Raw genomic sequence first — 25,928 nt, 5'->3', positions numbered from 1 at the left:
GAGGTCTCACACTCAGTTCTGCCGGCTTCTGACTTGTCATTTCACCCGGTTCGGTAAAGAGGCCGGAGAGGGTCCTGGGTTTATCCGAGAACCGACAGAGCCCGAGGTGGGGCCGTCGGGTTAGGCGGGAGCGAGAGGGGAGCGAACGCGGGCACCCGCGGGGGCGCCGGGCTGCCGGGTTTAAATCTCCCGCCTCCCGCAACCGAAGCCCGACACCTCCGCGCAGCGGTGCGGAGGGGCGGGCGGGGGAGGGGAGTTGGGGGGGGGGGGGACGGGCCACGGCCTGCGGGAGCGACCGGGCGTCGTCGCGGGGTTCGCGGGCGGCGGCTGCGGGAACGGGAGCCGTGGGGACGGACCTCCGCGCGGCCGTGCGCGACGAGCAGACTCCGGCGTGGCGGTGAGTGCGCCTACCCTGGCCGCTTCGCCCCCGGCGGCACCGGCCGCGCCCTGCTTGGACCACCCGGGCCCAGCCTCTAAATCCTTGGTTTCCATGGCGACGCCCCCAGGTGCAGACGCCGCGGGAGGCGCCCGCCCTGCGCGCACGCGATCTTTCCGGCCTCGCTGGCCTCGGCTGTTCCCTCGGGGTCCGCGGCCCCTGGGCCCTCCCTCCTGGTCCGATCTCCTCTGGGCAGAACTCGCAGGGAGTGGGTTTGGCGGCGCTGGGTCCTCTCGGGACCAACGGCGCATCCACCCGCGCGAGGGCGCGCGGGGCCTGAGGCTGGTTTGGGTGATTTCTCTCCAAGGGGATGATCCTTCCATTAGAGGCAAATGCTCAGCCTGTAGGTGCTGGCCTGCTGACCTCCTTCTGCTGTGCTCATTTTTAAGTCATTATTCGGATATGTCTTCAGAAACTAAGTGGCAAGCGATGGGTACAAACAAAACAGTGAATGAGCGGTTTACGGCGAACAGCCGAATGCACGAGCGGGGGTGGGGATAGGGGTGGGGGATGGGGGTCCGCGCACAAATCTTACACCCAAGGCCTTGAACCCAGCCACACGCGGGGATCCTGCTTGTGGAAACACCGATCATCTATCTGGTCAGGTGCCCAAATGATGTCATTGGTCAGATACCTGATGCCCTGAGAAAGGTGGAGAGAAAAAAACCCATCCTGGCAACCGACCCTGCGAATGCCGCGTTGCCAGTAGAGGGGGTGGGATTATCTAAATAGATGATCTTGAGGCACAGAGCAAAAAAGCTATTCTGAACTGTAGGTCACTGTGAAAGCGCTTCTTGGGAAGAAAACGTTTACCCGTGGTTTTTGGTTTTCTCTAAATATTTATGTATTGATTGATTTAGTTCTGAGTTAGGCAACGTACTGTAAGATGATATTACTCTAATCATCTTCACATGAATATTTATGGTAGCCACCGGTGCCTCATCCTTTAGTAGGACTTAATTATACATTTGTGGGCAAAATAATCATCTAACGGTATGTACATATTGTTATGTGATACATTTTTAATCGTTTGATAATGGTTGTGCCTAACATACCGAGTATTCTTTGAAATGCCTTTATCTGTTTAATAGTGCGAAATTACTGTACATCTAGCCATTGAAACAGTTATGTGGAAGACTGTTTTAATTACAACTAATTATAGTTGTTGGACAAATCATTATAATTTTAGAGATAGATGAGGGCTTACAGATCAGCCAGTCCAAAGTTCAAAAACTGCAAACAGCCTGGTGGGAAAACTAGGAAGCCACATTTTTACTACAAATATTTATTATAAAACAATAAAATTAATATTCTCTAACAACAGATGAGGTGTGACAGACTTTTATTTTGTTTTGTTTTTTTAAATATATTTTTATTGATTTCAGAGAGGAAGGGAGAGGGAGAGGGAGAGAAACATCAATGAAGAGAGAGAATTATTGATTGGCTGTCTCCTGAAGGCCGCCCACTGGGGATTGAGCCTCCAACCCCAGGGCCTGGGCCAGGCTTGGTCCCAGTCTCTTACTAGATCATGTCTAGAATATGGGAAGATTGCTCTGAACTTTCTGTTTAGTCTTTCTGCTACTCACAAACCTTCATTGGGCCCAACCCCTATGAATCAGTTGGTTGAACGTCATGCCATGCACCAGGTCAAGGATTGGATCCCTAATAAGGGGTGTGCAGGGGGCAACTGATAGATGTGTCTCAACAATGTTTCTATCTCTATCTCTCTCTTTCCCTCTCCCTTCCTCTCTTTGAAATAAATAAAAACATATAAAATAAAACCTTTATTGGCTCCAAAACCTTTATTATCTGTTAGAGTTTAGAAATCTCTACAATCTATCATCAATCTACCTTCTCTTCTTTAGCCAATATTTGGAATGACATTTCCTTGCCTCATGCTATTAAAATCTCTGCTTTTCTTCAATATTTCACTCATGATAGCCAGCACGCCTGAATTCTAACCCTATTTCTGTTATTAATTAGGTGTGATATTGTTGGCAGGAGAGGAGAATAGGAGCTTTCTTATAAGTAACATATATGTGATTTAATACATAGTCTGTGTAATAACTATTTTAATGTCTCAGACTTTTTATGAACTTACTAATTCTAGTCAATTTTCAGATAAGTAAAGTTGCTACATAAAAGTATAGCTACTATACTTTAAGCAATCAAACAATAAAAAAGTGTAGCTACTTAATATATATTTAACAATAAATGAATGAATGAGTGACTCTCATCTTTGAATAAAGGCTTGCTAGCATTGCATAGCAATAATAAATAAAATATTAAAAGACAAAATAAAAAAGATATAACTGTCCTGACAATCAAGTAAACATTTTTTTAAATATATTTTATTGATTTTTTACAGAGAGGAAGGGAGAGGGATAGAGAGTTAGAAACATCGATCAGCTGCCTCCTGCACACTCCCCACTGGGGATGTGCCCGCAACCAAGGTACATGCCCTTGACTGGAATCGAACCTGGGAACCTTGAGTCCGCAGGCCGATGCTCTATCCACTGAGCCAAACCGGTTAGGGCTCAAGTAAACATTTTTAACAATTATAATTGTTATACCACAATTCCCCTCCACCCCCACCCCAAAGTTGAATCATTAACAAACTCTGATTCTGAGGAAATGCTGATTGTGTTTATGAGAAAATTCATGGCTTGGGAGCCAGAGTAATCAGGAATACTGCATTAACATTAAACAGCAAACCTGACTTAGTATATTTTCCTAATTGCATTCAACAGTAATGTTATATTTAGTCAAAAGTCTTCACAAATTATCTTTTTCAAGGGGATTTTGGTGCTTCAGTTTGCACATTACCATCAGTCTGTTTTGCTTGCTTTTCAGTGTTGTCACAGTCATGGGATATTATAAGTAAAGTGAGTACAGAACTGCTGCTAAAGTGAATATTGATTTGTTTTACGATTTGTACTCTAGCCCTAGCCGGTTTGGCTCAATGGATAGAGCATTGCCTGAGGATCAAAGGGTCCCGGGTTTGATTCTGGTCAAGGGCACGTGCCTTGGTTGCAGGCTCCTCCCGGGCCTGGGCCTTGGTCAGGGCACATGCAGGAGGCAACCGATCAATGTGTTTCTCTCACATGGATGTTTCTCTCTGTCTTTCCCTCTCTCTTCCACTCTCCCTAAAAATCAATGGAAAAATATCCTCGGGTGAGGATTAACAAAAACAAACCAACAAACAAAAAAAGATTTGTACTCTAAAGACAGAAGATAACTAAAAATTTAACTATTGTAAAGGACAAAAATGAAAGTCTTCTATGTGATGACTGCGTTCAAGTAAAAAAAACAAACAGTACTCTTTTTAGAAATAAAGATTTCTATTTAGATGACATTGTAAGGTTTGCTCCAAACTCATAATAGTCATTCAAAAAAAAACCCCCAAAATATGTGCCTTGGCTAGATAATAAGATAAACACGCACCAGAAACAAAACAGAAAGACAAAGTGGTGAGCGGTGCTACAGCGGGAGGGCTGAGCTCTCACTGGAAGAGTGGGCCCTGGCACCTGGGTGTTCAGTCCCTGCAGGCTAGTGGAAATGAGATGTTCCCCAGGCCACATTCCTTCAACTCGCTGATTACAGAAGCAGTAGTTCAGATATCGCTGTTCCAGGGCCCCCAACATATCAGTGTAATGCACTGTGGAACCCCCCGAAGGTGAAGTAGGGAAGACTCCATAACCACTAGAGAAGGAGGATTAACCACAGAGAAGAAAAAGGAAAAACATTAATTTGTACTCATAATGAGCCTGCAAAATTTAGCCAACAAAATCAAAATTTGAAACAATAATTCATTCCAAATGAAAATAATTTTATGGAAAGTCTAAAAATTCTATACATTTAGGGTACAAAGAGAAAAATTATGGAATAAAGGCCATTTAAAAGGATAAGAAATTAGGAGAATATGAAGAAGAATCACTTAGATATCTTAGATTTTTTTTTTTTTTAAAGAAAGTCACTGAATTTAAAAAAAAAACAACAACTCAAAAGCTGGGATCAACTCTAGACTGAGCAGAGTTGAAAAGAGAATTCATAAATTGGAAGATTGTACTGAGGAATCTATTGAAAAATATAGCACAGAGACACATATAAAATGAGCCATTAAGACATATAAAGAATAATACCTAATAGACTCAGATAAAAAGAAGAAATTATGGCTGAAAATATTTGAGGGGACAGTAGCTCTCTAAAATACTTAAAGGGGAAAATAAAGCTTATTTTAAAGGAGGGACAGTTTGATCCCAGACTCTTTTTTTTTGAGAGAGAGGGGGGAGAGAGAGAGAGAGAGAGAGAGAGAGAGAGAGAGAGAGAGAGAGAGAAAACGAAGAGAAGAGAAGAGAAGAGAAGAGAAGAGAAGAGAAGAGAAGAGAAGAGAAGAGAAGAGAAGAGAAGAGAAGAGAAGAGAAGAGAGATAATCGCTTTGTTGTGCCACTTACTTATGCATTCATTGGTTGATTCTTGTGTGTGCCCTGACCAAGGTCAAAACCACAACCTCTATCCATCTGATATATCAAACCAGCAAGGTTTGGTTTTCTGCTCAACCTATCCCCAGTGGCAAGCATATATAGCATTGCCCTCGGTCACAAAAACACAAATATGCAAATGTCACTGTTTGCAGGTTTACCCACCCAGCTAACGTCCTCCCCTTGCAGGGAGGCACTGCCTGGGCTCTGCAGGCAGGATAGCTTCCAGAGAGGAAAAGGAAGACGAAGTTTATTGCTCTCAAATCCAGTCAGATAAGTGACTCGTTCTTTCCACCAAGGAGATAGGGAGTGGAAAGAGGCCAGGAGAGTACTGCCTGAGCTCCGTCCGCAGGAAGTCGAGGGAGGGAAGAGATGTTCTCTTCTGATCCTCCCTAGATTTTGTTCTCTTCGTTGATTGGGCCTAAGCCTGCGGTCCACTGAGGAAGCGATCAGTAGTTTGTCAAGCAATTGGACTGACCCTCCGGCTAATAACGACCTTGGGTGGGGGAACTAATCTAGAGCAAGTCAAAGGCAACCAAAAGCGAGAGAAATTGGAGGGGAAAGAGGAACTGCAAGTTTCCCCTCAAGACCATGAGTCAAAACAGTCCAATGCTGCTTGCTCTGTCTAATGCTGCCTAATGCATTACACCACCATAATACTGTTTGCTGTTTGAGGTGGATCCCAAATAGCATACAGTCGGATATAGTATTTTGTTTTCTAGGATTTAAGGTTCTTCGACTTTAAGAGGAAGCTTGCATTTATCATACTAAATAGTGTAATTGTTCTTATTTTGTCATCTTAGTTTGTACTGTTTTTATGTTGTCTTATTCCTGTTTTTCCCACCCTGCTTTTGCTAGTTTTTCTTGTTTTGCCCCCAAGTAATTTATAAATGAGTAATTTATAAATGAATCCTATTTTTATTTAATTAGTAATTACTTTTTTAAAAAAGAAAGTGAACCTCTATTTCCTTACCAACGTTAAGAATACATTAGTATCAATTGATTCCCTTGGAAATAATGAGTCACATCCTTTAGTACCTCCCTTTGTCCTACTGCCCACCATTTATCAGAATAATTTGGGCTTTAAAAACTATTATTATTTCTTTACTTACTTCTCCTTAAGGAACACTTTTTCACATGTGCCTTTCCTTATATAGTCATGTTAACCATGTTCAGAACAATCACTTCAACATTAATTTTTAATTTTACAGGTTACAATTTCCATCTCTATCTCTTGTTATAAGAGATGTCCCTTGTACCTAAGATCTTTATTTTTGGATACTAAAGTATTTCTTTGAGTGATTTTTTATTTGTTTGTTAATCCTTACCAGAGGATATTTTTTCCCACTGATATATATATATATAATTTATTTATTTATTTATTTATTTTAGTGAGAGTGGAGGGGAGGAGGGAGAGAGAGAGAGAGACCATAATCAAACCCATGACCCTTCAGTCCGTGGGTTGACACTGTCTAACCACTGAGCAAAACAGGTTAGGGCTCTTTGAGTGATTTTTAAAGAAGAGTATGTATTTGAATCTTTGCATATCTGAGAATATTTATTAAATATATATTCTCTGCCTGGCTGATGTAGCTCAGGGGTTGAGCATCTACCTATGGAGCAGGGGGTCACAGTTCAATTCCCAGTCAGGGCTCAATACCCAATAGGGGTGTGCAGGAGGCAGCTCATGGATGATTCTCTCTCATCATTGACGTTTCTCTCTCTCTATCCCTTCCCCTTCCTATCTGAAATCAATAAAAAAATTTTTTAAACAAAATGTGTATTCTTCTGACATAGTTATAACTAAAGGGTGTTTTCCTAAGGAAATGATAGTGATATGCAAAGATGTGTGTACAAATTCATTTTGCAGTATTATTACAAATATTAGAAACTGATAAATGTCAACAAATAGAAAATTGGTCAGATAAAATAGAACTATTTCCAGCCATTACTGCAAAATCATAACAGTTTTATTACTTTTGTCACCTAACTGGAATTACGTATCATTAATCTTTTTGCCTGTTCCTTGTGCAAGTTATAATTATTTAGCTCATACAAAGCCAACATTAGCATGTTTAGCTGTTAACATTAATATTCTACTTAGCATCTTTTTTTTAGTTTTTTAATTAGATTAACAGTTGGCTAACAAGTATTTATTATTGAAAATATTTTTTAAATACCTTTAATTTTAGGGCAGGAGCGGGGTGGAGGGTGTCACGGGGCGGCGGGGGGGAATGAGGGACACTGGTAATACTTTCAGCAGTAAAGATAAATTAAATAAATAAATACCTGTACTTTTTTAGTTTGTTCCTTGTGGTCACTCCATGGATTCCTTTGGACAACCTAGAGCGGAAGATAACCAGTCAGTAGTCAGCAGGATGCAAAAGAAATACTGGAAAACGAAACAGGTCCTCATCAAAGCCACCGGGAAGAAGGAGGATGAGCACGTGGTGGCATCGGACGCAGAACTGGATGCTAAACTGGAGGTAAACTTTTCTGTGAGCTGTTGGCCACAGTAGTAATAAAGGGATTACGTGGAAAACTCTAAACAAAAATAATTTACAGGTAATTTATTTTCAATGTTATAATACATCATTAATTTGTATGGTAAATTCACTGACCTCTCTTGCTTAGACCAATGTTGGAGAAGAGCCAGAGTCCGAGCTAACGTTTTCTGAGGTTATCTGTACTCTCTGATCTGTGGTTGGCAGTGCTGGATGCGGTTTTCATTGGCTTTGCCATTTTGGAGCTGAGGGGAGGACAAACTCCCCTCAGTTTGAAACTTCTATTCGCTCCCATGTATTGATCTCCATTTCTTCCCCAAACATCATGAGGGGAATCTCAATGTGCTTTCTACATCAGAAACAAACCCCCAACTGAAGTGCATCCCAGTCCAGGAAAATAGACACAATACGTACAAGAAAATGTTCCGCTTTTGAAGTGCTTATAACAGCTATTTTGTGTTTGTTTGTGGTTCTCTAAACTGTCCTAACAAAACGTATGTCTCCAAGGTTTTCCACTCCATTCAAGAGACATGCACTGAACTTCTGAAGATAGTTGAGAAGTACCAGCTAAGACTCAATGGTATGGAATCATAGACGTATATCCTGTAATCCCAATGTAATAGAAACCCTTATTTGAATGAAATGTTTAATGTGAAAATAGTTTCTTGAGCTGTTTTTAGGAACAGTTTCTTATGATGACATAGAAATATTTACGGGGACCTGTTCTCAAAGTCCCAGAGTTCTCCGACTCAGATTCATTTTGCTGAGCTCGGTTTTCCTGCTCAGAGTCTTAAGTGGATTTGCTCCCATCACTTAAAAACTCTCTCTCTTGACACCCCCCACCAGTTGCCTGTGCAGTTACCATGCCATTCCTCTGCTCCTTAACAGAAAATTTGGACTTACTGTCTGTATGCACAGTCTTAATTCCTGTCCTTCCACTTTCTCTGTACTCACTCCAGTTAAGTCTGCATCCCCACCCCTCCACCAAGTTGCTCTTGTCGTAATAAAAAATGGTCAAATCCTAAAATGCATATCTGCACATTTGAAAATGCATCATTTGTGGTTTTATTTTGTCATTTTAATATTTATGTTTTACTAAAGACCAAACTTTCCCAAAACAAATTCCATGGAGTCACTGCATCAAAACCATCTGGCCCTGGCCGGTGGGCTCAGTTGATTGAGCGTTGTCCCGTGCACCAAAAGGTTGCCGGTTCGATTCCTGGTTGAGCCTCATACCCAAGTTGCACGTTTGATCCCCAATCGGGGCACATACAGGAGGCAGCCTATTGATTTTCTCTCTCCCTCTCCCTTCTCCTCCCTTCCTCTCTGTCTCTTAAAAAAAGCCAAAAAACCAAAAAAACACAAAAAACAGAATCTCTGGAAATGGAGCCCAGGAATTGCATCTTAAAAATGTCTTCTTCTCCCAAGTAATTCTTATGCATAAATCATTAGTTCTGTGAGAATTTTAGTGATGTGTGTGTTTTAAACAGATGATAAAAATGAAACAATGAACTATACTGTAATTTTTTTTTCCTAGTTGTATCAGAGGAAGAAAGTGAACTAGGGCTCTTTTTAAAGTTTCAAGCAGAACGAGATGCAACGCAAGCTGGCAAACTGATGGATGCCACGGGCAAGGCACTCTGTTCCTCAGCCAAGCAAAGGTTACCTGGTTTTGCATCATCCTTAAATCTGTAGTCACTGTGACAGTTTGATGTATGTGCCTAAATGTGCATGTTGAAAAGGTTACTGATCATTCCAATCGAGGGTTAAAAGAGAAATATATTGCAGTATGTAATTGTTTTGAGACCTAACTCTTATTTATTTTGTATTTTAAATAATTATTTAAAAATTGACATTCTCAGTTGTTTAATTCCTAGAAATTGACTTTAGGCCTGTATTTAAACTTCTTAAGGGGTTTAATGTAACAGAGGCATTGCATAGCTAAAATTTAAATAGATATAGGTATATATTTTTCACTTTTTTAGGTACTATACTGTCTATGAATACATACAAACTTTTTAAGCAGAGGAAATTTTTTCTTCTTAATTATATACTTTGCATTTATCATCTTGCAGGTTTTTTTTTAATCTTAAAAATAGGTGCTGCAAAGAATCTCCAACAATTACTAAAGACAGCCAAAATCTTTGCACTTTCCAAAGAAAATAAAATCAGGCCTTCTCAGACCTGCAATGACCATATGTAACTGAAGTGGTTTTATTCTGAAATACCACATCAGTGCCCAAGTTCATCCTTAAGGATGTGACAAAGAGACACTCAGTACAGTGCGACGCTTTAGCTAATGTCAAAAGCAGACCAGAGGGCCGGGTTGCACTGATGCTTCTTAAGTCCTTGTTTCTTCGTCCTCACCCTCAGCTGCTAAGAACCCGATCCTCATTAGTTCTTCTAGTATTTATCTGCTTTTCCACACCCAGGTTTTCTCTAAATTTGTCAATTAAAAGGTTTTGTTTAAGAGATAGTTCTTTATAAATACAGGGTCTCTTTTACCCATGAACTCTTTTAGAAATGGCAAATGTACCTGAGAAGTTATTTCTATGTGGATTAACATCCAACATGTTGCAAAAATGATATGTTTTCTAAAATAAGAAAAGAGAAAGATATGGACACATCGTTATTAACAATTCCAAGTTGACTATGTGATCCTTATTTGCTTTCTAAAGCCCTTTAGGCATCTTAATAATTTAGTATGTACAGACTCATCTTGACAGCAACTACGCTTTATGGCTGTTATAAACCTTTGTTTTTGCTTTGTTTGGCTTATGGCGTGCACAACCCTCTGATTTTTACCCCTTTGCCATTAGATTGGCCCTGTGTACTCCGCTGTCTCGTCTTAAGCAAGAAGTAGCAACGTTCAGTCAAAGGGCAGTATCCGATACCTTGACGACAATTAATCGCATGGAGCAGGCACGCACGGAGTACAGAGGGGCTCTGCTGTGGATGAAGGACGTGTCCCAGGAGCTGGACCCAGACACCTTAAAGCAAATGGAAAAGTTCAGAAAAGTATGAAAACACACCCTTCTTTTCCTGGTACACAATCCTGTTTAACTTCTACTGAATCACTTCATAAGATCAGACTACTTTTGACAAAATGGTATGTTATAAATTCCTGGTTGCTTGGAGAGCTTCAGTCGAAGTACAGAAGGTTGCCACACTTTTTGTTTTACCTTTTGAGTGGCATCCCCCACCCGTGGACCTTGTCTATTAATTTCTTTATCTCCCTCATAATACATCTAACCACCCTTTAAACATTGCTTACCTGGACTTTGGGGCTTTTTTTTTTTTTTTTTTGCAGGAGGGAAATAGTTTATTAATGAGGAAAAATATATATGTAAAAATTCAGGTAAAATGATTATGGATTATAAAAAAAGTGATCACATTTTTCATTCTGCCACAATACGAAGTTTGACCACAAACTTTTAAAGCAACTACCTATGTATAGACATATGTTTTTCTGAATACACTCCTTATTATAAATTGCATTGCCTAAATTTACCGTACACAATAAAATTCATTCACTCTTTCATTTCATAAATATTTGGAGTACCTATAGTAAAAATCATATTCACTGTTGCTGAAGCCTTGATTCTAGACCAACAGTTACAAGTAGTTTGCCTCACTGATTACTCCCAACAGATCTGGGAAGTAGGTGGACACATGGCCTCAGGCCACGGCAACCTGTAATTCTGCTTCCTTTATAATACTCGACAATTAGAATACAGTCCAAGGCAGGGGTTGCACAACATTGTGAATGCATTAATGTCAGTTAACTGTAAATTTTTAAATGGTTAGGTGTTATGTTATGTGACTTTCACCTCAATTTAAATAAATAAACAAACAAAAGAATACAATCCAAACCTCTTATCTGGACCCCAATATCCTGCACAGTCTGATCCTTGGGCCCTCTGCAGCCACATCTTGAACTTACTTTTTATGCTCCAGCAAGGAGTATGTTCTACTCTGTTCCTTCCTGTTCGGCAAACATGAGGTCCTCACCTACCTCTCACGCCCAGGACTCTTGTCCCTGGGCCTGGAATGCCCTCCTCCGGGTCTTGGCATGGCCTGCTCACCACCTTTGTGTCCCAGTTCAAACATCATGCACAAGCCCACCAAGGGCTTCCCTGTTTATCTTATCAAAAGTAGTCACCCAGCCCTGGCTGGTGTGGCTCAGTGGATAGATCATCAGCCTGTGGACTGAAGGATCCCGGGTTTGATTCCAGTCAAGGGCACATGCCCAGGTTGCAGGCTTGATCCCCAGTGGGGGGCGTGCAGGAGACAGCCAATAAATGATATTCTCTCTCTCTCTCTCTCTCTCTCTCTCTCTCTCTCTCTCTCTCTCCCCCCCTTCCTCTCTGAAATCAATGAAAAAAAAATATTTTTAAAAAGTAGTCACCATTTCTGTGCATTTATCTGTTATCTTCACAGTTTGAGATTATCGTCACTATTTATTCTTTTTTTCCTGTGCTTCACACTCAGGGATGGTGAGGATGAACTCTGTTTTGTTCACCACAATATCCCAGTGCCAGCACAAAGCATGGCACATAATAGCTGCCTTATACATATTTGTTGAATGAGTGCGTATATTTAAAAGTTGAGTATTCACACTACTTGGTGACATATGACTCAACTTCTGTATAAAAATAGAATAGGAATGTATTTAAATGTATAAATATATCTTCATGACTTAGCACTACTATTAATGCTTCTCAATACTTTATGTCCCCTTTCCATTTATTCTTCTACTCTTACCTGAATATTACCCATCATTAATTTTAGATGTTACTTTTTATTTGGAATCTGTTTTTTCTTCTTAACTATATACTTTCCATCTATCATTGCATACTTTCTCAGCATAAAGATGTCTGGAAAGAATCTCATATAATTACTAAAAATAGCCAAAACCTTGACCACTAATCATGAAATAATAATATGGGGAAAATGAATTCATTTTCTTTATTATAATTTCATGTGTCTGAAAATATGTATTATGAAACTTTATGGAACATTTATAATCTGCATTATCAGTGATCATAGTGAACATTTTTTGTGGTTCCAGGTCCAGATCCAAGTGAGAAGCAGCAAAGCTTCTTTTGACAAGTTGAAGATGGATGTCTGTCAGAAAGTGGATCTCCTTGGAGCCAGTCGCTGCAACATGCTCTCCCACTCACTCGCTACCTACCAGGTACCCACCCCATGGCCAGCATGCCCTTGCAGTAAAGATGAGTGGTAAGATTCCTTTTTAAAATTGTCCAAAGGATGTAACGGAATACATAATTATCAGATTCCTTTGATTTGCTAAAATTGACTCGTGGAGGTTGTGGCAGTCAGAAAATCATAGAATCCCGGACCGAAAAAGACCTTGGTTAGGGATCGCCTACTCAGTAGCTGCACATGATTCTCTTCGGAGTCCTAGGAGAGAAAGAGAGACCTGGAACCGGTCCCTGGGCAAGGGGGCGGGGGGGGGGGGGGGGGGCGGCGAGGGGGGCGGGGTGGTGGAACACTGAGAAGGCAGGCTTTCAGCTCCTCCACTCTGAACTTCTACATATAATTTCATTGGAAGCAAAGATGCTGTGGCCCCCCAATTTTTTATATTTTCTGTCATTGTATGGACGAGGAAAGTGCAACCCATGAGAATGAAAGGGAATGGGAATTTTGGGCTTAAAAACCTATGTTCTCTAATTCTAGGTTGTGTGTACTTTTTACCCTGCCAGGGTTGCCATCCACCTCACTGTAACCTCAAAAGTCTCGCTTGTGCTTATATGACTAACCCAAATCACACACAAATAGCATACAGTGAATAAGACAGATATTAGTAAGTAGCAGTTACTGATTTTAACATGTATTTGTAAATGGCAAAATAAGAGCACAAACTGCATTTACATAAAAAAGAATAATACACGAAAGGAAATGGACATTCACTGCTGCTTCTAGGGACTCTACCTAATTCACTTCAGCACTGTGGGATTCAAGAACCAAAAAAAGGATGCACTGGAAAATAAAAGTGTTTGACAGTGTGTAGCATAATGCCTGAAACACAGTAGCTGCTAGTTCAGTTCTCCTTTATTCTCTCCATTCACCCCCCTCACTCTGAACAGGAACCTTAAAGCAGCAAGGAAATTGGTCTATTGCTGGTGTTGCCTTTGGGGACACATTTTTGGAACAAGTCTTTCTTGAACCCTAAATGAAAGGCCAAATTTAGTGGCACATATTACCTTCCTCTAAGATTTCTCATAAGAATGTACACATACCCCTAATGCAAATAGGGGGTCCTTGTGCCTTTATCATTTCTTTTGGATTCCTCCGAAGATGTTCTAATCCTCCAAGTTTCATGCTCGGGGCTGTACTTACTGTCTGCTGGCTCTAACGTACATCCCAGCGCTGTATTCAGCTAGCACACACACACACACACATGCAGAAAGAGAGCCAATTCTTATGCAGAATTACTATGTACTTTGCTTTCTGGTTCCCCAAACCTGGACATGGATTTCAGTTTCTGCCAATTATCCGGCAACTATTCACCTACTACACTAGGGAGGAAAAATGGCACCGAAACAAATCACAAACCATGGAGAGGAAGCAGCACTGTAGCGCCACCTTTTCTTCTTCTGCAGAGAACACTGCTGGGATTCTGGGAGAAAACAGCTCGAACGATGTCCCAAATCTACGGGGCCTACATTGGCTTACATCCATATGACTTTGTGGCCCTCAAGGTACATTTCTTTCCATGTTCACTTGTTAGATATGTTACACTTCATTTGGGTAATAACATTGAAATTATGTTTTGCTAAGCCTAATTTCAAATTTACAAGACATTGGCAAACATCTTTTACACTCCTTCAGCCAGTCATTTTTCTGCACTTCCCTGATTCCAAATGTATCAGCAACATAAAAAAACAACAATTTGGGAATATTGCTGGTTGGCTCAACATAATAGTAGCAGGTAATAAAGAGAGGGAGAATGTGAAAAGAAAAATAAAATTCAAAAGAGATAAAAGATTATGGAAAGTAAAAACTTAAGAGAATGGTTCACAAAATGATCAGAGTACCTATCTGACAGTTTTATAGGTTAAAGAACACATTTCTTGCTTTATTTTCACACTCATATCTTAGATGTGATTCATGATAGAAAACTTATGCCAGTTGGGTCATTATATATGTGTGATTGCGGCTGACAAGACTACTGCATTAGACCAGCTCTTTCTGTGACACCTACAGATAAAAGGTACCCTCGGCCTATGATTAGAATACTTTTGAGATTTGCATATCTTCCTGTCCACCCTCTCTGCAGCTGGCTTACAACCCTGTGGTTATCGTCCTGGTAGGCTAAGGTTCAGAGCCTTTGCATTTACCCTCCTGCCTTATTTTCAGTGGAGCTTGAAAATGTTGTTGGTGGCTCTGTTCAAGCTAGATATGGTATCTGTGATGGATTCACATTTTGCAACTGTATATTCCTGGGGCTTGGTCTGGGTTTTGTAAGTCGTGTTCTGACATAGCATATTGCAGTCTGATACCTCTGAATTCGTGTTTTTGTTTTCTGTTCTATTTTATGTTGTTCTTTAGAATGTTTATTCTCATTTTCTTTGCACAACAAGAGGAACAGACTCGTTTCACCTACTTAATGTGGAATTTCTTACCCTTAGCAACTGCAAGACACTTCGAGCAAGCTTGAGGGAGACCACAAAGAACAAGTAGAAAACAGTCCACTCACTGAAAACCTCAGCAGGTAAGCAGTCAAAAGTTACACATGGTATCGTGCAAGCCCTGGACACCCTGTGTGCTTGGAGTTGTTTCTTCTCTGGCTAACCGAATACTTATTTCTACGTCATTCTTCCAATGAACATTAAAAATTTGTTTTCAAGCCTTATTTTTTTCTCTCACTTTTAACATGGTGGGCAAAGTCAAAGATAGGAGTACGAACAGATTGGGCTGATAACTTCAAATTCAATACTAGTTTAGGAGGAGACTGCGCCTTGAATAAGAGTGTCCACCTAGTGACTCCCAGAAGGGGCAGCTTGCAAAAGGCAGGGACAGGTGCCAGCAGCTCCGAGGACAGAAGCTATTGAAAATCAATCCTCAATGCTGCGGTAAAAAAAAAAAAAAAAAGAGAGAGAAGGAATTCTTACCATTTGCAACAGCGTGGATGGAACTGGAGAGCATTATGCTAAGCGAAGTAAGCCAGTCAGAGAAAGATAAATATCACATGATCTCACTCATTTATGGACTATAATGAACAACATAAACTGATGAACAAAAACAGATCCAGAGACAGGGAAGCATCTGTCAGACCATCAAACCTCAGAGGGAAGGTAGGGGAGGGTGGGGGTAAGGGGGAGAGATTAACCAAAGGACTTGTATGCATGCATATAAGCCTAACCAATGGACACAGACAACAGGGGGGTAAGGGCATGAGTGTGTGTGTGTGTGTGTGGGGGGGCAATGGGAGGATAAGGACACATATGTAATACCTCAATCAATAAAGAAAAAAAATAAATAATAAAAAAAAGAAAATAAATCCTCAAAACCCACAGCTGGGCCTGGGCCTGGATCCCTGGACATGGAGGCCGGGCTGTGCACACCCTTGGGCTGCCCATCTCCCTGCCATTACACCTTCTCTTTGTTTTCCTTTCAGGGCTGCCCCTCACTTCTCATTTTAACCAGATTGCACTGAGTATAATGAGGAACCCAGAAATAAGGCCCAAACAATTATTAACCATTTTCTGTTGAGTGGAAGGGGATCTGTAATACAAGCATTTCCCTCTTTTCTCTGTGGGGAAACAAATTTTCTGGCTAACTTGAATTTATAAACATATTAGGATGTAGATTAAATAATCAAATGTATAGTTATAAATTAAACTTTACTTCTGCATTGACATTAAAAATCATATGTTGAATCATACATATTTAGATATTTTAACTTAGTAACTTTTTTCTATTATTACATTTCATGAAATTTTCATTCCAAATCTCCTCATGTAGTACCTTCAGCTTATGAGAACCTCCTTTTTGAGTTAACAGATTTCAAAGCACCTCACTTTCTCTCCCAACCAAGTTGCTTAAAAAGCCATGTATGTAGACTGGAAATTTCCTTCTAAGTCATGAGTATGTATTTGCTCTGTAGGCTTATTTTGGTATTTGCAATTAAATACTGTATTGCATTTTAAATACCCTTAAAAATTTATTTAAAAACAGGCTATATTCCAGAAATAATGACTAAATCTGTGTGCAGTTTCTTTGTTTCATACTTTTCTTCTTTTTAAATTGACTTGAGAGAGAGAGAGAGAGGTACACAGAGAGAGAAACATGAATTTGTCGTCCCACTTATTCATGCGTTCATTGGTTGGTTCTTGTATGTGCCCTGACCAGGAATCAAACCAGTTAGTTACCTCTTGGTTCATGGGACGATGCTCAACCGCGTCACACAGGCTGGGCATCTTTGTCTCAGTTTTTTATTTTTACACCAGATAGATGATATAAACATTCAAAGTTAGCATTGACTGACAATATTTTAGGCAAATGCGTTATTTTGCAACCATCACTTTGTTGTTCAAATTGGAGTACTCCATTTTTTCTACAGGTTTTCGTCCCCTCTCTTTAGTTGCCAACTGTTGTTGAGTAAAAACCCTCCAGTGCTTGAAAGCTAAACTTTATACTCAATGGCTTTGGTGACAGATGTTTCCTATAATATAGCACTAGCATAGTGCCTGCAGTGCTGAACATGTGCCCGGCGCTTTGTTAATTCTCAGTAAATGTTTACGGAATGAATAAGGGGTGAAAGGTTATGTTCACAGTCTGTGTGGATATAGAGAAACAGGATTTGTCTGAGACCGATTTTAAGAGATCTACCGGACAACCAGTTTAAAATTGAAAACGAAACAACACACACACACACACACACACACACACACACACACACACACACACACTGTAAAACTGTGGAATATGAGTCCCAAATGTATTTTAACCAAAATCTTTACATTTTTTGGTTTTCACTTTAGGTTAGTTTTGTCAGATGAGGAAGTGAACTTGAGAAGTGAATCAGGTAAGATGGTAAATTCATTAAAATGTGAAATGACCACATTTTAAATGTCAAAACAGTTTGTCACATTTTTAAAAAAACTGACAAATAAAGCAAGATATTATCGACTACACATACGTAGGTAGCGCGATATTATTCACTATGTATTATTGACTTTACTCCCTATGCTGTCCTTTACACCTCGGGCCTGTTTTCTAACCAATTTGTACTTCTCGATCCCTTCACCTTATTCACCCAGTCTGTGAAAGCCTCTCCCCTTAAGTCACTTTACAAATCTCTTGTGTATAAATACTTTTGAGTTAGCTTTATTTTTTTCTAGCTTTTTGAGTTGTAATACTCTAAGTTTAAGGTGTATACTGTGATGATTATATAGATGTCACAAAATTATTATCATAACAAGATTAGGCAACACATCTATCAGCTCTCATAGTTACCATATTTATTTTGGGGGTAAGAAAATTTAAGAAATACTCTCTTAGCCACCGTCAAGTATTAATTGTTAATTAATAGTTAATATGCTGCCCAGCCAGCGTGGCTCGGTGACTGAGTGTGGATCCATGAGCCAGTCTCTCATTCATTCTGAATTTTAATTGGTTTTTTGAATAAATTTTTCTTTATTTGATGTGTGCTTTTGGAACAATTTCTAGAGAATTTTAAATAGTTATTTTAAAAATAATTTCCACCAATTATTTAAAAACTGGTGTGCAGGTCCATAGGCCTCGTCACTATCATGCTGGAAGCCCCTCTTTTTCTTTTTTACTTAATAAAGATGTTTAGGGTCAGGATTTTTCCTCTGTTAATTGCTATTTAAGTATCCCATGGATTATTCAGGGTATGGCAAAAGTAGGTTTACAGTTGTGAGTATGTAAAACAAAGTTTTATTCTTATTATTTATTAATTATTGTATTATTTTTCACATGAACAACTATAGACCTACTTTTGCCCCACCCTGTAATATAAAATGTCTTCTTTATCATTATTTTTCAGAAATTCCATTCCACTTGGAACCAAGAGTTAATAGAACGTATTAAAATTTACAGGTGGAAGAGCCTTTTAGTTTTTTGGTTTCATTTATTAAATGATTTTATTTTATTGCATTGTAATCAGAGCATGTTGTTTGTAATGTTTCTACTTTATGAAAGTCACTGGTTTTTGCACCTTAGTATAATTAATTTTTGTGAATTTCAGTGTGTGCTTGAGAAGAAGGTATATTTTCTATTAGGGTTTATATATATTCAAAACAACTACCTTTATTGATTACGCTGTTCAGATCTTTTCTCCTCTTGGACTATTTTTTACTGAGTGATATATTAAAGTCTCCTATTATTAATCTGTATTTCTCCTTGCATCTCCTGTAGTCTGTCTTACATAGGTGGTTGGTTAATTATTTTACATGTAGATATGCATAACTGTTATATCTTCATTGTGAAATGTGGTCATTTTGATTTAATTAGAAATAATTTTTATATATGCTTCCTATCAGTTTATTAAAATTATGTTAATAAAATGTGAGAGCAATGAAACAAATTTGGCTTGCCCTACATCCTACTGTCATTCCTTCACAAAGAAAAAAGCCATTCTGTTTTTGTTGTCACTCGGCAGTTGCAAAAGATTTACCTGGAGATTCACTAGAAGATGATTTTGAGAAGGAATTCTCATTTCTGAACAACCTCCTAAGTCCTGCTTCTTCAAGTTCTAGCGAATTTACTCAAGAATGCCAGACCGCCTTTGGGAGCCTCACGTTCCAGGAGCCTCCCGTGGGGTCCGAGCCCCTTGCTCATTCCCAACGATTCCTTCCTTCCCAGCTCTTCGACCTTGGCCTCCATGCTGCTGGAGCCTTCAACAGTGAGTGTCTCCGCCACATTTGGACGCCCATGACTTATTTACCTTTGTGAAGCAAACCACTGTGCATGTGGATGCTAAAGTCAAAAAGGCTGATTTTAGTTGACTTCAGTCCTACGAGGTAAAATCTGCAGTCACACCAGTCAGCTGGAAAAGTAACACATATCCCACCACTGGAGTCCGTGCACACGAGTGAAACGGGGGCTGCTTTCCTGCCCCTCCACAACCCCCCCCTTTTCTTCTCTGACGTTCCCAGGTATCTTCTCCACATGGAAAACCAGCGTCTTGTCTGAGACTCTTGACCTGCTAAGCTACCCCGGCCAAGGGCAGGCAGGTGCTGTCTGTGGGTTCCCAGCTCTGGAGGCTGGCTCTGTGGCAGCAGAGAGCTGGGGGCGGGCTGTTTTCCTGAGGAAAGGGTCGCCTGCTTTGTTTATATGTGGAGAACTCTTTCTACTCCCGCAGTTCCTCCATCCTGTGTCCAACCCAGCACCTTGGGGTCACTTTGCCCCCACTTCCTATTGGTTGCTAAGTCCTGTCTGTTCTTTTTCTGAAACATGTCTCAAGTTTCCCACGGTCCTCTCTGCCTCTGCTACCAGCGCCCCTTAGAGCCTCATTTGGCTTCCTGGGTTTGTGCTACAGTCCTCCTCACAGATCTCCCAAACCCCCGTCCATCCTCCACGCATCCTCCAGTTCTCCCTCCAAGCAGCAGACAGTATGAACCTTTCAGCTCCATTATAATGTTATGGGACCACTGTGGTATACGGGGTCTCTGTCAGTGGCCAAAGTGTCTTATGTAGCACGTGACCGTATTTCAAAAGCACTCTGAAAAATGGAAGGCAGACTAATCTAAATCTAGCTGGGACTAAACATATTATTTGAATAAGATACATAATTGCAGATAAATTCTAAGTGTTTTATACCTCTTATACTGTAGAATCTTACCCTGGTATGAAGACTGGAGGACTTATTAGATATTTTTACCTTTTCTTGTTTTTCGGATGCTACTTCCTATTTGATTAGCAATGGATGATTCTTTCCTTCCCTCCCCTCAGGCTGGGCCTCCAGAGGGGGATTCGAACCTCCTCTCTCACACACTGATAGTCAGCCAGTGCCTTCACAGAGTCCAAAGAAATCAACAAAATGTAAGTTATGTATTTACTACAGGCATTGTGCATGAAAATTCATGCACGGGGGGGTGCGAGGGGGGGGTCCCTCAGCCTGGCCTGCCCTCTCTCACAGTCTGGGAGCCCTCAGGAGAGGGAGGTGACCCGGCGATCAGGGGAAGGCGACACCCCCATTACACCTCTGCTGCTGCCACTGCTGGCAGCGCAAGTCTTGGCCAGCCCTGGTTACCTGAGCTTCCGGCGGCCCTGGGCAGCTGGGCAACCGCCATCCAAGGCTTGCCTGCACCTTGGGCGGCCCTGGGCGGCTGGGCAGCCACCATCCAAGGTTTGCTTGTGCCTCAGGCCAGCCCTGGGCGGCTGGGGTGCTGAGGGGACTGGGGGACTCCGGAGGCAGGTGAGTGGAGTGGCCGGGCCCGCCTGAGGGTGGGCCTGGCCTTGCTGCGTGCCTGCTGCCCTGGCAGGGCTGAGGGAACTGAGCACTGCCATCTTGTGGGTGCTGCCATCTTTGAGGGCGGGGCAGTCAATTAGCATATTCTCTCCTTATTAGCTGTGGGTGTCACTATTTTGGTGACAGCATGAGAGTCAATTAGCATATTCCTTCTTTATTAGATAGGACTAGAGGCCTGTTGCACAAAGAGATTCGTGCAATAGGCCTTCCTTTCCCCTGGCTGCTGGCACCGGTTTTCCTCCGGCACCCAGGACCCAGGCCTTCGCTCAGGCCTTCACTGCTTCGCCGGCCCTGGGGCCGTCAGGCTTCGCTCCACTGCTTGGAGCCTACGTATGCAAATTAACCGCCATCTTTGTTAGGTTAATTTGCATACTCTCCTGATTGGCTGGTTAGCATAGCGAAGGTATGGTCAATTTACCTGTTTGCTATTATTAGGTAAGATGGTCTTTGCTATCATATTAACAATTAATCGAATTCAGATAAATTTAGACAATGTATCCAGAAAAATATTTTATAAATATAAATTAATAAAATAATACTTTATAAATTATAATGAAAGCTGGACCTGAATACCACTCACTGTAGAAATAACTGAATAGAAATTTGTGATCTTGCCATGGTAAACTAAGTTCTGTAATCTTTTCTTTCTGGTGTGAAGGTTCGTTGATGGTGGATAATACCACTGGGGACAGAAGATGCTCTTTGATTACAGGATGCCTGTTGACAAATGAGGCGCTCATTAGCATAGGGCCTGGTACATAGTAATTGCTAACGTATTGCGGACTTACATATTGGTGTCTGCAGAGCGTGTCCATATTATAATTACCTATGGGTATACATAGAAAACAGACACAGTCTGTCTTGTAGAATTTTAGATACATTTTAATCTTAGGCACTGATGTTGATTTCTTAAAGCCTTTTTAATCGGAGAGAATTTCAAACATATAGAAACATTGCATAAATGAAAATACCACAAAGAACATGTGTATACCCATTGCTCAGATTCTCCTATTGTTAGTGTTTTACCCCATTTGCTTTATGTTATTTATTTCTGAACCAACTGAGGATAAGTTTCATACATAATGACCATTTACCCGTAAATACTTCAATCTGTGTTTCCTAAGAACAGGTATATTGTTTTGCACAAACAAAGTATGATGATAAACTTTGGGAAACTTTATATTAAGATAATACTTTTCTATAATCTGCCATGTTTGTGTTCCAGTTTGGTGAGTTGGCCCAGTAATGTCCTCTGTAGCACTTCCCTCTCTGGTAGAGCAAGTCCAGGGTTATGGATTGCATTCGTTTTCCATGTCACTTGTCTCTAACCTATTTAATCTGAAACAGTTACACAGCTTTTCAAAAATGTTTGGATGTGGGTTTTTTAATAGGATATAGTCCATCTGTTCTACTGTTTTTTGTTTTTACTGGAATGCTTCTTATTTCAATTTTAGCGAGGGCTCCAAGTGATTAAATTCAGGTATTCTTTTTTTTTTTTGCAAATTTTTAATTAAATTTTTAATTTAAGCATAGTTGGTAATATTAGTTTCAGGTGTACAATATAGTGATTTGACATTTTTATACCTTACAATGTGATCATCCCACTAATTCTAGCAATCGTCTGACACCATGCAAACTTACCACAGAAGACTTGACTACTGCTGCCTTTGCACTTTTAATCAGGCCTTTTCTCAGAGCAGCATGCAATCACTTAGACATAAGAGCCTCAGCCAAGTACAGGTGTCTGCATTAGTTTGTCAAAACTATCCTTAAGGAGATGTAATTGATAGTTTGTTCTTATCAGTTGCCTTAAATTTTTTTTTTTATTCAAAAGGAGCATCTACTTTAAAATAATGAAAGTGGTACAATAATGTGATTTCAAAAACCCGAGACTCATTAACATGTGTGTGTTTTTTTAATAGCTCCCAACCATGGTAACCAAGGCATGTCAGCCTGGTTCAACCTATTTGCAGACATGGATCCGCTTTCAAACCCAGACGCCATTGGACACTCGGATGATGAACTTCTTAATGCTTGACTGACGTTCCGATGCCACTTCAGAGGCCTTGAGACATCAACTTCTCCACATCTTGCCTTCGTGGAAAGGAGTTCTTATTGAATCCATACACAAAAGCATTGCTTGTGAATATGTAACCCTTGTCAGCCAGCTTTAGACAGATGGTAAGGACCACATTTGAATACACTTGTCTCTTTAATAGCTTGGATTTGCAGCTGTTGATAATATGTGGGAAATATTAGGAACTCCTTAGTTTGAAATAGATTTAGAAGTTTATTTTGAAAGAACAGCTGGGAAGAATTCTTCCGTAAGGGATTGGGCTTATTTCTCTGGAGAGCCCTTTATTCAAGCTGCTTTGCTGGCTGTGAGAATTCTTTATGTGGATAACAGACAGCAGTTAAACTGGGTTGTGATTTAGGGTTGGGTTTTAAATAAAACAGTGGCAAGGAGAGTTCTCTGTTATGGAAAACAGCACTAGAGCCAGGCCAGTTTTGTCTTTAGTTAGAAAGGTAGGATAAGGCTGGAGAACTCAATTTGCTTTAAATTCACAGAGAAACTTGGTGCTTGTTTTCTCCACTTAAGAGACTAAAATGTAATATTAAATTTTCCTTCATAGAAAATCATGGACACCCCTCAATCCATTATCGAGTTTTCGGGGGGAAGTAGCAGGATGACTTATTTGCTAGGTCCATCCACTGTAGAAACAGAAAAATCTCTCTCCATTCCATCAACCACAAGAGTGTCCAGACACATTGCCAATGTAATGGGCAGTATTCACATTCCCCCTGAGGAGGGGGGCGGACACGCCCTAAGCAACTGATAACCGTGTTCCTGAAATTACCCAGGAACTTCTGTCTGAATGAGGGAGACAGCCTAAACACCCTATCCTCGTACCTATTTGCAGGTTTACATATTTCTTGACGTGTTTTTATCACAGAGTACTTCCTGCTGGAATCACAGAAAGCTGACCCCTAAGGGAGTGTCTTATCCTTCCCTTTTCCATTTGAGCGGCACCATCTGAGGTGTCATTGATCGCTCAGGAAAACCTGTTAAACTCAGAGCGTTTTGAGCCTAAGTACTAGAGGGGAGGGTATTTCATTGAAGTTAGTGGAAGCTGATGAACACAGAGCCGCCGTATACACACATCAATCACTCAACTTCCTGCTCTCTTTTCTTCCAACCCTTTGGTTTGGGGGCAGTTCCCCAAGTGTGCTGTTTTTGTCATCCAGACCATTGCATCTCCATGGGAAAACATTGAGCTTAGCTGTTCACAGAAGTTTCAATATGCTCTTAGTTCTGAAGAGGCTTGCTTATTATTTACAAGAGAACTGCTTGTCAAGTTGGAGTCGCTGTATGGACCGGCATAGGTAAAATGCAGCCCACGGCTCATCCAGAGGGTCTGGCCTCAGGATGGAACTGCCCACAGGCTCCCCAAAACACCCCACCACTGTGGCCGAGGACCGGGTAGGCGCGAAAGATCTTATCTGAGTGTCAGAAACATGGACCCAGGAAAAGGCTATGACGTCTTTCTTTGAAATCTTTTCATATGCTTCTTCCTGTTTCTTTATTTGCTTATCCCTTCAGAAGTATTTTTTTAACTCTTCTTTTTTTATTCAGTGACATTTCCCAGAATGCAATACTGTCTCTGTTCTGCCAAGATCCAGTCACCAGGGTTATGATTACGATTCACAATCTAAATTTTATACCCGTGGTGACTCTGCTCTCACTTTGAGTATTTCAGAAAACGCTGACTCTATGCCTTCAGTTTGTGTCATTTTTACCTTTACTAATTTATTTCACTAATGCATTAGTTCAAATATATTTATCTTCCTCACATGCATACAAAGCAGTCCCTGTTATCTCGTGCAAACGAAGACACCATGACACAGAGGAAAAGCACTAGTCTCTCCAAGCCAGAATCCCGAATACCAGACTATGGAAGTGAGGAGATGCTGCCCTCAAGTTCCCAAGAGCAAAGGTTCTCAAACAAACCAACAAACAAACCACAGCAACAAGAAGAAAGACAAGAAAAGAAAAATACAAGGGATTTTTATTATTCAGTTCTTGTGTCTCTGACATTTTCAACACAATAGAGTATGTAGCTGTCCATTTAACCCAAATGCATTATTAACTGCTCTTTCAGCAAGTCTAGTTATACCTTCAGCAGGCCTTAGCAACTGTTTTCGAAGAGCACATTGGAAACTTTGTTATTAAAATGAAGGTAACCCTATTTTCTCAAGATTACTTATTTGAAGCCCATTCATTTGTTTAGGGGCCAGAAACCGAAATAGGATTGTTTTTATGCTTAGATTGCTAATAAAGAAAGACAGCCACATATTCAGTAGAGAGTGAAGGAAACTACAGAACAGTTACTATTTGTCTAAATCTAGATCAACCATGGAATAAGAAGCAAATTAACCTTACCCAAGCGTAGGCTTTCAAAGTAAATGGATGCTTTCTATATTAAAGGGGGAGGAGGGGAGATATACCTTTTAATTCCAAATAAGAATGCATTTAACCTTAGACCAGCCACAGAATGAAATTTTGACTAATCTCGCTACAACCACTTCACAAGAAAGGCAGGAGTACCAGGGCATGTTAAGATCAGAAGGTGAAACTTTATATTTCTTGGAATCTATCATTAACTGTAAAACATAGTTCTGATACGGTTAGAAACTGTATTTTAGCAAAACAGGTTTCAGTGTTTGCACAATATAGTGTTTGTATTTCAACTATGGACGTTTATTTCACATAACTATCTTTACAGACCATCTGGAAACGTAGAGGTCTCACAGCATAAGGACAAATGAAGTTTGAATGTGCTCTATTTTTCTGAGCCTCTTTTAACAAAGATTATGGGATGGCATAAACGGAAAACTTTATTTCCTAACGTTCTCAATGCAGATCCCATTATTGTTGCCCTGTTTCAAAACGTGGGTTTTTCCTGAGGACTGCAGGAGTGAGAAGGTCGTTTGAATGGGTGTGTGTATCCACCACAGAATGAAAATAAAACCAGGGCAATTAA

General features: G+C 40.5%; 1 protein-coding gene across 1 annotated transcript; it reads left to right on the top strand.

The window, feature by feature from the left end:
• Positions 1–292: 292 nt before the first annotated feature.
• On the top strand, positions 293–25,928 carry ICA1L (islet cell autoantigen 1 like). The gene is made up of 12 exons (XM_036320788.1): positions 293–397; positions 7,221–7,403; positions 7,929–8,001; positions 8,959–9,082; positions 10,241–10,439; positions 12,493–12,618; positions 14,048–14,146; positions 15,077–15,159; positions 17,432–17,475; positions 19,075–19,317; positions 20,367–20,456; positions 22,809–25,928. The coding sequence occupies exons 2-12, from the start codon at positions 7,242–7,244 to the stop codon at positions 22,922–22,924; spliced, it is 1,359 nt and encodes a 452-aa protein (XP_036176681.1). The 5' UTR covers positions 293–397; positions 7,221–7,241; the 3' UTR covers positions 22,925–25,928.

The sequence above is a fragment of the Myotis myotis genome, unplaced genomic scaffold (assembly GCF_014108235.1).
Source record: "Myotis myotis isolate mMyoMyo1 unplaced genomic scaffold, mMyoMyo1.p scaffold_m19_p_8, whole genome shotgun sequence".
Classification (NCBI taxonomy): domain Eukaryota; kingdom Metazoa; phylum Chordata; class Mammalia; order Chiroptera; family Vespertilionidae; genus Myotis; species Myotis myotis.
Note: the sequence above shows the minus strand (reverse complement) of the source record. Positions and strands in the feature narration are given on the sequence as shown.